The 12,334-nt window shown below is 39.7% G+C and overlaps 1 protein-coding gene across 3 annotated transcripts in view; it reads left to right on the top strand.

Annotated features, from left to right (window-relative positions):
• AFF1 (ALF transcription elongation factor 1) overlaps window positions 1-12,334 on the top strand; it is a 135,702-nt gene that overhangs the window by 69,962 nt on the left and 53,406 nt on the right. For 2 of the 3 annotated variants that reach the window (XM_040478867.1, XM_040478849.1), the window contains exon 4: window positions 8,271-8,315. In XM_040478867.1, coding sequence (XP_040334801.1) covers window positions 8,271-8,315 — 45 coding nt within the window. The remainder of the gene's footprint in view (window positions 1-8,270; window positions 8,316-12,334) is intronic. The other variant, XM_040478858.1, reaches the window with a different exon arrangement.

Raw genomic sequence — 12,334 nt, 5'->3', positions numbered from 1 at the left:
CAGTTTCCCTTTTGTCCCTGGTATGTTTATTTCCAGTAGTTTGTTATTTAAGACATTGACTTATAATTCCTACAAGCTACAGTATTTAGGAAGTCATGTTCTGAGTTCTGAGCCTGAAAACATACCAGCAAATGTTTATTGGTTGCCTCTGTGTGACAGGCATTGTGTGATTGGTGGTTCACCGAGGTAGTACTCGCCCCCGCTCTCATGGAACTTGTGATCAGGAAGTAACAGAGATGATGCTACATGAGGTGCTTTAGCAGTATAGAGAGCTGTGGGAGCACGTGAACAGTTTTGGGAGGGAGGGATTGGGGAATCTTTTCCAAAAGATGTTTTTTAGGCTGTGACCTGAAGTCTGCATGGGAGTTATCTGGACACCAGTGAGGGAAGAGAGTTTTAGATAGGGACAAGAAAAGTATGAGTCATCTAGCTAGATGGGGATTGGTGTGCAACAAGTAGATACTACAGGCTGAACCGTAATCCAAAAGTTGACCTGTGTTTGAAGAAAAATAGCATGAGCCTTATCTTTTAAAAATTAAACTGATAGAAAACCCTCTTGAGGTTTCTGTCCACACCATTAAAGAAAGCCTTAGGGTGCCTGAGTGGCTCAGTCCGTTAAGCGTCTGGTTTCAGATCAGGCTTTGCCCTCATGACTTCATGGGTTCAAACCCCGCATCAGATTCTGTGCTGGCAGCACAAAGCCTGCTTAGCATTCTCTCTCTCCCTCTCTCTGTGCCCCCTCCCCCACTCATGCTGTCTCTGTCTCTCTCAAAATAAATAAATACACTTTAAAAAATGTTTTAAAGAGAATGCCTTGATAATGTTGGCACCAGGGATTTCACATATCCCTGGGCCTTTTGAAAGTTTTTAGAGTTTCACATTTGACCTTCATACCAATCCTGTGAAGCAGTTAGGTTTGTTAATATTATCCCCTTTATCACCATGAGGAAATAGTCGCAAAGAAGTTGAATCTCATCCAGAATTGGAGAGCCAGTCCTCAGCAGGGCCAGAACTAGAATCCAAGATCTTTTTTGACTTCCTTTGTCAGCATGCTGCCTTCGCGCTCCCTGCAGTTCCTGGTTAGTGATAACTAAGCCTTTTTGAGACTGGCATTGTTATAAAAGTGCTGCTCCGTTGAAACTTGAGAAACTTAAAACACAGTATTGCAAGAGTCTCCAGGTCTCAGTGGTGAGGTATATTTCTTCGTCCTGCTCTTTTTTAGCTTATTAAAACAAACTGTGTCATGCTTAGAATTCATTTACTAACATATTTTATTTTGGTATCTGTGTATTTCCTTATGATTACACAATGTCATTCCAAGAGCAGTGAGAAATCAGACTGAGGCCAGCATTGCTGCCTTTTCTGGTCTGAAGCCCTGTAGTAGGAAGAGGCAGTTAAATCTGAATACCAAAGCGCTTCTTTGTACAAACAGAAGAAAGACATTGTTTTTCAAAGAATGTTTTTGGTCACGTGTAGGACAACTGGAGTCACATCTCCTCCTTAAAATGCTAATATATTTGCCTCTTGCCTGAAGGTTGAGGTTTTTGGAAAGGTAGTATTAATATTATGAAACCAGGCTCAGTCACTTCAGAGCATTGTGTGACTTTGGATATGTAATTTAATTTCTCTAGAATTCAGTCTGGGATAATACCTACCACAGAGGTTAATATGAGAATTGGAGCATTATACGGAATTTTGTCCGATTTTTTTGTTGTCAAAGTATAATTGACATACAATATTCTATTAGTTTCAGGTGTACAACATAGTGATGCAACCTTTATACATTACGGAGTGATCACCATACTAAATCTAGCTGCCATGTGTCACCATGCAAAGTTGTTACCTATTATTGACTATATTCCCTATGCTGTACGTTGTATCCCTGTGTCTTATTTATTTTAGAACTGGAAGTTTGTACCTCTTAATCCCTTTCCCTTATTTCAGCCATCTCCCATCCCACTCCCCTCTGGTAACTGAATTGTTCTGTGAGTCTGTTTCTGTTTTGTTTTTTAGATTCTAAACATAAGTAGAATCATACAGTATTTGTCTAATTCTGACCTCTTTCACTTTGCATAATACCCTCTAGGTCATTCACATTGTGACAAATGGCAAGATTATGTTTTTCTTTGGCTGGGTAACATTTCATTGCATGTATATACTGCATCTTTATGCCTTCATCTATCGATAGATTCTTAGGTTGTTTCCATATCTTGGCTGTTGTAAATAATGCCGCAATAAATGTGGGTTTGCTTATATCTTTTCAAATTAGTGTTTTTGTTTTCTTTGGATTCTTTGGGTAAGTACCCAGAAGTGGAATTGCTGCATTGTATGGTATTTCTAATTTTACTTTTTGAGGAACCTCCATACTGTTTTCATAGTGGCCACCCCATTTTGCATTCCCACCAACAGTGCACATGGGTTCCCTTTCCTCCACATACTCACCAACACTTGTTATTTCTTGTGTCCCCCCCCCCCCAAATGTTTATTTTTGAGAGAGAGAGAAAGAAAGAGCACTAGCTGGGGAAAGGCAGAGAGAGTGGGAGACAGAATCCAAAGCAGGCTCCAGGCTCTGAGCTGTCAGCACAGAGCCCAATGTGGGGCTCAAACCCACAAACCATGAGATCATGGCCTGAGCCGAAGTTGGATGCTTAACTGACTGAGCCACCCAGCCACCCCTTCTTGTCTTTTTGATAATAGCCATTCTCTTAGGTGTGAGGTGGTATCTCATTGTGGTTTTGATTTGCATTTCCCTGGTGATCAGTGATGTTGAGCATCTTTTCATGTGTCAACTCTCTGTATGTCTTCTTTGGAAAAATGCCTGTTCAGGTTCTGTGCCCAATTTTTAATTGGATTGTTTTCTGGATAGTAGTTGTGAGTTCTTTGTGTATTTTGGATATTAACCCTTACTGGGTTGTTTGAAAAATATCCTCTCCCATTCGGTAGTTTCCCTTTTTCGTTTTATTGATAGTATCCTTCATTGTGCAAAAGCGTTTAGTTTGATGTGGTCCCATTTATTTATTTTTGCTTTTGTTCTTGCCTGAGCAGACAGATCAAAAAAAATATTGCTTAGACTGATGTTCAAGAGATTACCGCTTATCCCTTTTTTTTCAGGAGTTTTATGGTTTCCGGTCTTAAAGTCTCTAATCCATGTTGCGTTTATTTTTGTGTATCGTGTAAGAAGGTGATGTAGTTACATTCTTTTACAAGTAGTTGTCCAGATTTCCCAGCACCATTTATTTAAGACTGTCTTTTTCCATTTGTATGTTCTTGCTTCCTTTGTTGAAGATTAATTGACTGTACAAGCATGGTTTATTTCTGGACTCGATTTGGTTCCCTTGATCTGTTTTTGTGCCAGTACCATATTGTTTTGCTTCCTATACCTTTGTAGTGTCGTTTGAAATCAGGGAGTATGATACTTGCAAGCTTTGTTCTTTTTTCTCAAGATTGCTTTGCCTATTTGGGATCTGTTTTGGCTCTGTACAAATTTTCATACTATTCTAGTTTTGTGAAAAAAATGTCATTAGTGTTTTGGTAATTTGCACTGAATCTATAGATTGCTTTGGGTAGTATGGGCATTTTACTTTATCTTATTTTACTTGTATTCTATTTTGGGGTAGTATGAACATTTTAACAGTATTCTTCTAGTCTATGAGCATGTTATGTCTTTTTATTTATTTTTGTGGTCTTCAGTTTATTTCATCAATGTCTTACAGTTTTCAGAGTACTGGTCTGGTCTTTTACTTCCTTTGTTAAATTTATTCCTAGTTTTTTTTTTTTTTATGTGATTTAAAATGGGATTGTTTTCTTAATTTCTCTTTCTGATAGTTATTAGTGTATAAAAGTGCAACAGATTTATGTATATTAATTTTGTATCCTGAACCTTTACTGAATTCTTTTTTTTAGTTCTAATAGTTTTCTGATGAAATCTTTAGAGCTTTCTATATATAGTTTCATGTCATCTGCAAATAGTGATAGTTTTACTTCTTTTCCAATTTGGATGCCTTTTATTTCTTGTCTGATTGCTATGGCTAAGACTTCCAACAAAAGGGGCAAGAGTGAGCATCCTCGTCTTGTTCCTGATCTTAGAAGAAAAGCTTTCAGCTTTTCACATTCGAGTATAATGTTAGCTGTGGTATTTCTTTTTTAAGTTTCTACAATAAAGGCTATATCTGCAGTTGATGGGTACATTTAGTACAGTAGCTTCCCTCCCCACCCCCCCACCCCCGCCAAGCTAATGATGTTGCATCTTACAATAAATGGTATCAAATAGAAGAAATAACACTACATAAAAAGGTTGATGCAATGTCAGGTACAATATGTATTCAGTAAGTAGCTGCTATCATTTTATTTTCAATTGAATTATGGTTCCTGTGTTAAGCCCATACCTTTATGGGGAAGCAAGGTCAGTCTACATACAGGATACCAGATTTGTGAGGCAGTCAGTAGTAGGTAGGCAGGAAGGAAGAGCTGCATTCCCCTAGGAACCTAGATACTGCCTGTGAGAGACAGCGGTGGGATTTGTGGTTGTAAGTGCTAAAGGTCACTGTCTACACCGTGGAAGCAGAGCTGGACAAAGAAGGACCTGCAGACTAGAATTTCTTGATTCATGCAACCAGCATGGATTATTGTCGTTGCTTTTTATCATGTCTTGTGCTTTGTGGAGGTCTTACCTGCAGATCTTCAGCCTTAACTAGGCTATGCTTTAGAGAGGCTGATTGTTTACTATTTGGCTGCAGTGTTTGTTACAGGGACCTGGCTTCTCTGAGCAGGAGTGGCAGTACTCTGCTGGAGACCCTGTGGCAAAAGTGGATTTTAAGGAAAGGATTAGGCCATAATGGTTTGTTGAACTTCCCCTCCCTTTTTGGAAAGTCTCCTTCCAGCGGGCCGACTTGGAGGTGCCAAGATGTACTTTATTAAACACAAGAGAGCCTGTCCTTACAGCTCTTTCTCTGCAGACAGATTTGAAATACCTGTACTCTAGTTTAAGAGTCTCTAATTTGAGCCAGAAGAAGAGTAGAGATCTGAATTTCAGGCAGATGGAACATAAAATGGGCCCCTGTTATACAGACTCTCTTTATATATCTCTATTATAACCTCCCCTCTTTTAAATACAGTTTGAAAAATATATCTTGATAAAGGGGAATTAACTCTAATTCTGTAACTTATTCTTAAATGGTTCAGTGTAGAAGTATGGGTGGGAGAGAAAAATACAAAGTAAATGCGATAGAATGCCAACATCTGGGGAGTTTGGGTGAAGGGTTCATGGGAATTTCTTTTATTATTTTTGTAATTTTTCTGTAAATATAAAATTATTTCTAAAAAAAAGTTGAAAATATCGTGAGCATCTTTCCATGCAAGCTCATACATTTATATTATTATTTTAATTCTCTGACACACTGCTATATAGATGTACTATAAAGGTCTTTAGCTGGATTCCTGTTGTCGGGCATTTGATTATTTCCATTTATTTGCCATTATAAACAGTGCTGCTTGGAAGTCTTAAAAAAATTTGGGGCGCCTGGGTGGCGCAGTCGGTTAAGTGTCCAACTTCAGCCAGGTCACGATCTCGCGGTCCGTGAGTTCGAGCCCCGCGTCGGGCTCTGGGCTGATGGCTCAGAGCCTGGAGCCTGTTTCCGATTCTGTGTCTCCCTCTCTCTCTGCCCCTCGCCCGTTCATGCTCTGTCTCTCTCTGTCCCAAAAATAAATAAACGTTGGAAAAAAAAAATTTTTTTTAAGTTTATTTTGAGAGAGACACAGACCACATGAGCGAGGGAGAGGCAGAGAGAGAGGTAGAGAGAGCGGCTCCACGCTGCCAGCACAGAGCCTGACGTGGGGCTTGAACCCATGAAACTGTGAGATCATGACTTGAGCTGAAACCAAGAATTGGACACTTTAACCAAGTGAACCACCCAGGCGCCCCAGGGAGGCCTTTAAATATATCCTCATGTATTTGGAATGGAATCCCCACATCCCTTTGAAATACTCCCACTTTCATAATGGATTTAATAGGAACATTCACAGTAAATTAACCAATTAATGCTTGAACCTAAGACCTTATTTATAATTTTAAATGGGTTAAATGGTGACTCCTTAGCAATGTTTATCTTATCCAGATACTAATAAATACTGAGCTGTAGAAAAATTTCTTCAATTCCGCTTCATCTCATATAATAACTTTAGGGGCAGCTTGGCGGCTCAGTTGGTTAAGTGTGTCACTCTTGATTTCCACTTAGGTCATGATCTCACGGGTTCATGAGTTTGAGCCTTGCATCAGGCTCTGCACTGACCATGTGAAGCCTGCTTGTGATTCTCTTTCTCTCCCTCTCTCTCTGCCCCTCCCCCGCTCAAAATAAATAAACTTTAAAGAAAAATAGAAACTTCAGAAAAAAAGAATCTTTTAGTGACACGAAACATCTTGGCTAGGTATTGACTCCTTGAATAATTAAGTTCAGAAAATCGTTTAGTGTCCTGAAGTTACAGCTTTTTCATCTCATTCTGTTGGAAGCAGTGGAGGAATCTTTTTCTCTCTGATTCCTCACTTTCATTGATTCCCAGATATGTTAATTGGATTCCCATTCTCATTCCAGGAACAGATGGGATGAGGGGACTACTTGACCAGAGTCAGTAGTAATATGCTGTATCTCTGTTGTGTTGATCCACCTTCAGCTTATAATTGTTATTTGTCCTAATTATGCATGTGAAAAACTGAAACCATAGAATACTCTTAAATTTTATCATGATGTCAAAACAGCATTCATTTCTGTTCCTGACAGTTGTCCTGAAATGTTGGGTTATTAGTATTTGGTCCAGTTTTTAGGCATCTCTTAATAGTTTTGAAAAACAAAAAGCAGGTAAGCAAGTCTAGTGTTTGACATGCATAATGCCTAAAGGCAGAGCTGATAGGACATGCGGACTAAAGGGATACCCTTGATTCTTTGGATGTACCTTCTGACCTCCAGAGCCAGTCAAAAATATCAAACTGCAAACATTTCAACAAAACTGCATGAAATTCACGTTTTAAAACCTGACCCCAGGCAAATTAAATTACATTTGAACATTTGACGGATCCGTTCAGTTTGATTCCATGGCAGTGTGAATGTTGAATGCTCTTTTCTTTCCTTTGCCTTCATCCTTCAACTGGAATGGTGGGTTAATGAATCGTAGATCAGGAATTGGCAACCAGTGCTGTATTAAATTACACTCAGATCAGAAATGAGAGCCAGGAAAAGAAGCCTTTCATCTACTCTCCAGCTATGAGGCAGGTATTGGACCAGACAGACTGGGAAGACCAGTAACGGGAGGAGTGTGTGTTGTAGAGAACTTGCCCGGGGCACTTGGCTGTGAATTGACACAGAGCAAAAAGTTGCTTTTCCAGGGAAAATCATGAGGTCGTGGGATTTCATGTCTCTAGTTAAGGAAAAATGATTTTTAAAGTTTTTTTTTTTTTAAACTTTTGCATTTTCTTTGCACTTATAAAGACTGTAAAAAGACATTTCCTAGACACCATCTGTGGTGGTGATATTGGTGGCAGCAGCCATCATTTGTTTAGCTGGAGATAAGGAAGAGAAGTCTAAGTAGTAGATCTTTTATCCAAGACACTAGGAAATCTGTTTCTCCGAGGGTCTTTCTCTGAGGAAATACATAGTATGTGTTTGTGTGTACACACGTGTATGTGTATATTTGCGTATATAAGGTGAAAATGCTGGCTGGAAGCAGGGGCGGAGACACTGAAGTGAATGTCTCTGCCTTAAAGTGAATCTTTGGCCAGTTAGAATATTACAAAAAAAAAAAAATCTGTCCGTGATTCATTGTTGGCCTTTTTAACTATGAGGTAGGTGTTCACATGATTTCCATCTTTGTGTTCATTTTACTTGGCTCACAGGACACATGTTGCTATGAAGCGGCAAACTGCGACCCCAGTTTTATTTCTTTCTGCCTCTACTTTTGTTATATCTGTTTTCCCCATAGATTTACTAATTTGCTAATTTTCATTAATATACACGTTTTCCTTTGGAAACTTTGGTCTGAGGGTCAGAATTAGTCTGCCATTGTCTCCTGCAGAACCCCCTCCCCGCCCATTAAGTCAGGTTAGTCTCTGGTCTTGTTTTATCCAGAATGTAAAGTTCCTAATACTTAGCTAGTAAAGGGTGGCCCTGAGGTGATTCCACTCACCAGAAGGTTGCAGTATGAATACCAGCGTCTACTAATACCATCACCCGAGTTCTTTTTGTTTCTGTGCTAATCTTTCCCTTCTTGGTTTTCACTTTCAGCAGACCTACTCCAATGAAGTTCATTGTGTTGAAGAGATTCTAAAGGTGAGTTCATTTACTGTTTTTCATTTGAAGAAATGTTTAAGGAGGCGGGCATATCTCCATTTACTTTGACTTTAATGAACAGTTGCCATTTCCATACCCCTTTAAACTGTTCCCCTCCTCATACCTTCAAACGCAAAATAAACCAGAATAGTAACAGAAGGACTCTTAAAGCATTATTGAGCTCTCTGACAGATTCTATTAATTAAAATGAAATCTGCAAGCTGCAAGGCATTTGTCTCAGGTTTTTCTGGTGGCTCATAAATACCCACAAGAGTTGCTCACTTCTCAGAAAGGAAAGCCCTCTGTATTGAGGGGTTAAATGGTGCTTGATTTATACCTCTGGGTGTTTTGTAATGGACACTTGCTATGTATGGCCTCATCTTCAGTGAGACCGTGAATTTTTAAAAGAATGAAGAAAAACAGTAGGAAGTAAATGGATATCTATAAACTTACCTTGAAGGGTTATTTTTCACTCTTGTTTCTTGAGATGGTGCTGTGAACATTTTTGCTGTTTCTACAGATACATCATTGAACCCGTTATCTGTTGGTTCAGGGTTTTGTTTTGTTTTTTTCCCCCCACAAGGACAACAGATTCCTCCTAGAATTCAGTTCCAGGAAAAAAATAAATTAATTCTCCTCATGAACCTGTATGCTTTCATTTTATCAGAGAAGAATTACATAAACTCTTTAGTTTCTTACTTTGGCTTCAATTTCCAGGAAATCTAGAGCTAAATTGAATGCTCAAGTACTATAATTGTAATAACTAAGGGTTTTGTTTATTTCTCATTGCTCCTCTTTGGCTTTTAACTTTCTTCCATGTCAGTGGAAGCATGTTAGTGCTATTCTTGCTTTATCTTTTACTGTAAGTTTTCTGATTTTTTGTGAAGTAGAGATCTGTATGACACATGTACCTATTCATTTGTATTTTCACCGTTCACTTTTCCTCAAAATATATGCTTATCCAATTTTTCCTTTAATTTTTTATTATAAAGTATTAAGTGGGTGGCATTGAAACCAGTAATTCTCACTTGCAAAAAAAAAAATTTTTTTTTTTCAATGTTTGTTTATTTTTGAGAGAGACAGAGACAGGATGTGAGTGGGTTAGGGGCAGAGAGACAGGGAGACACAGAATCCAAAGCAGACTCCAGGCTCTGAGCTGTCAGCACAGAGCCCTAAACGGCACTTGAACCTACGAACTGTGAGATCATGCCCTGAGCCCAAGTCGGGCCCTTAACTGACTGAGCCACCCAGGAGCCCCTCACTTGCAAAGTTTTTGACAAAGGTAGTGTCTAACCAGATGTTCAGATATTTGAAAAGCAGTTCCATCATTTCTGTTTTATAATTTTTGTCCCCTACTTTTATAGTTGGAATCTTCTAAGAAATATCTCTAAGGAAACACACTTTGTACTGCTAAACTTGAACAATTTTTATGAACAAGCAAGTAAGATTAATAATAAACAGGTTATGTTGGTTAAACTTTTGTCTCATCCTCTTCTGATATTTCTGAAATCCTTTGGTGTGATGAGTAATAAAACAACAAATGACTTAGTTATAAAATATGGCCTTAGCATTTTCTCTGAAAGTGTGTGTGATTTGTTTTACAGTTATTTCAAAAGTAAATGCAACAATATAGATTGCTTGTCTTCTGTGTATATCAAATGTTGCTCTTAGATTTTGATGTGTTAATATACTCCTCATGAAATCCCTTATTTAGGAGGATGGTATTAGAGTATCAGACAAGCAGTTTTAATTTAATAAACCTATTCATCGTCCCTCCCCTCTCCGCCAGTGTCACTTTCATGGGTTCTTGCTTACCTGGAAAGGCATGAAAGTGAACAGTTAATGCAAGCTACCAGGTGAGTATTTTCATTTGAAAATCATAGGGAGAGCAAATAGAAGGATACCCTGGACTGGGGAGGGGCACAAGCCTTTGCAGAGTGGAGACTTAGAGTCTTTCCCCCTACACTCACCCTCTCTTGGGGGCTCCAGCCATGTTATGTGCACTCCTTGGGCCTCAGTCTCCTTGTTGGTAAAATGAAGGCCCTGGGCTAATAGATGATCCCTAGGGTCCTATCTAGGTCTCACTCTCTAGTGCTGATCCAGGTACTTTCCTCTGCCTCGTGGTTCATGTTCTTCTCTTTTACCAGCGATTTATGAAGATTGCCAGGAATCCTAACACAAATATTTCTGATGGGTGATAGAAGCAGTAAATAGTTTCCTCACAGAAAAAACAATCATAGAAAAATCTTTCTTGGTTCTCTGGTGGAAATATGAAGAGTGGAAGTGTTTTAACAAAGGCCTATAATTCCTGCAGGCTGATGGGGTAAGAAGATAGCAGACAGTACTGGAGATTAGGAATTGGTCACACATGAGTTCCAGACAGCGGACTGTGCCCTCGTGTCCTCAGGGGGCGTAAGGCAACAGCTCGGGTTTTCTACTTACAGTGGCATGGCCTGGACAGCCTCCTGGGGAAGTCAGCACAGTACTCATAGACAGTACCTCAGCGCAGCATTCTAGCAATTCTGGTACAGTGAGTGGTAGCACTGTTACTTGTTCATTCATTTTTGCAACAAATAGCCCCTAAGCCTCAAGTACTTTTCTAGGCACTGGCGATGCCACGTGAATAAGACCTAGTTCTTGTTCTAATGGGGATTACAGGAGGAAGATAATTACATAATAAAAATATCAGGTATTGATGAGTGCAGTGATTCCCATAGCAGGCAAATGAAGAGGATGAGCAGAGGAAAGAATGCAAAAAGCCTTGAGGTGGGAACAGGTTGGTGTATTCGAGGAGCACCAGAAGTTAGAGGAAGCAGACAGTGTGTCTAGAGCAGAGTGAGCAAGGTAGAGAGCAAGGAGCAACATCTCCGTGGCACCTGGAAGCTAAGACCCAGGCAGGTGCCACCTGATTTACCCTCATTCGTGTGGTAAGTCATTGTTAAGATAGGGAGCGAGTTCATGGCCTTGTGTGCAATTCTGGGCAGCCTCCTTGCCTTATGGCCCCAATTCTCCTACGGCCTAACTCCCTCCAGTAAGCCCGGCATTTAGGGAAGTATATAAATTCTTTCAGGCTGTTGGCAAACAACTTAGGTCCTGAAAGAGTTTATGCACTTTCCAACTGCCTAATTTAATAGCTGGGGCAGCCCTAGGCATTGTGAGCACAATGGACATTTTCTGGGAATAATTGGTAACTAAAAGTCATAGATGCCATTGGGATTCTAAAGAAATTCTTGGAAAACAGAAGGGGGGATACTTTCAAACACCTCAATTAATTATATTTTTATATTGTAGCATTATATTGATCCTGTTCCTTAAAGGATAGTCAAATAAATAAAACAGCAGGGAGCTCGCTTTGGTGCAGTATTGAAATTCTTTCAAAACTAGACTTAATTAAAAGTTGTGATGCTTTTAATTTATTAAGTACTTTTTATGACCATGTATCCAAGCATTTTACATAAATTACCCTCATTCTACTTAGAAAAATAAGTGGTCTTAGTTCACCCCTCACTGAGAACAGAGGTGCAGAGAGCTCAGGGACTGTAGGCTGCCAGGGCTGGTGAGGATCAGTTAGGATTCCAGTCTGGGACTCTGGCTCCAGAGTGGTTGCTCTTTCCATTATATTCTCGGACAGGATTCTTCCTTTGTGCTGAACAAAGCAGATGGTTAGTCAGTAGGCATGGACATGTCTTCACCTTTAACAAAAATTACTCAAGAAAGCCAGCATCAGTTACTCTTCTTGTCACTGTGCCAGGTCATTTATGTCTGTCCTGGGGTGATAGCCACCAAGAGAGTGGCTGTGGGGAAAGGCAAGGGGAAAAGTGCAGAGTCTGGGAATGGAAATACTTGCTAGAGATCCGTCTCCAGTTGTTCAAGGATCAGATGGCATTTCTGTGGCAATGGAGAGGTTGGTCCACACTCTGAAGAGAAATGCTATAGTAGACAGTGTGTTATACAGGTGAAGTAATTCAGCAGGAAATCTGGGGTCACGAGCTTGCTCATAGGGAGTCGCCTGTCCATCT

Source organism: Herpailurus yagouaroundi, unplaced genomic scaffold (assembly GCF_014898765.1).
Source record: "Herpailurus yagouaroundi ecotype Mexico unplaced genomic scaffold, PumYag 28, whole genome shotgun sequence".
Lineage (NCBI taxonomy): Eukaryota > Metazoa > Chordata > Mammalia > Carnivora > Felidae > Herpailurus > Herpailurus yagouaroundi.
The sequence above is the reverse complement of the archived record's forward strand: the minus strand, read 5'-3'. Positions and strand labels throughout refer to the sequence as shown.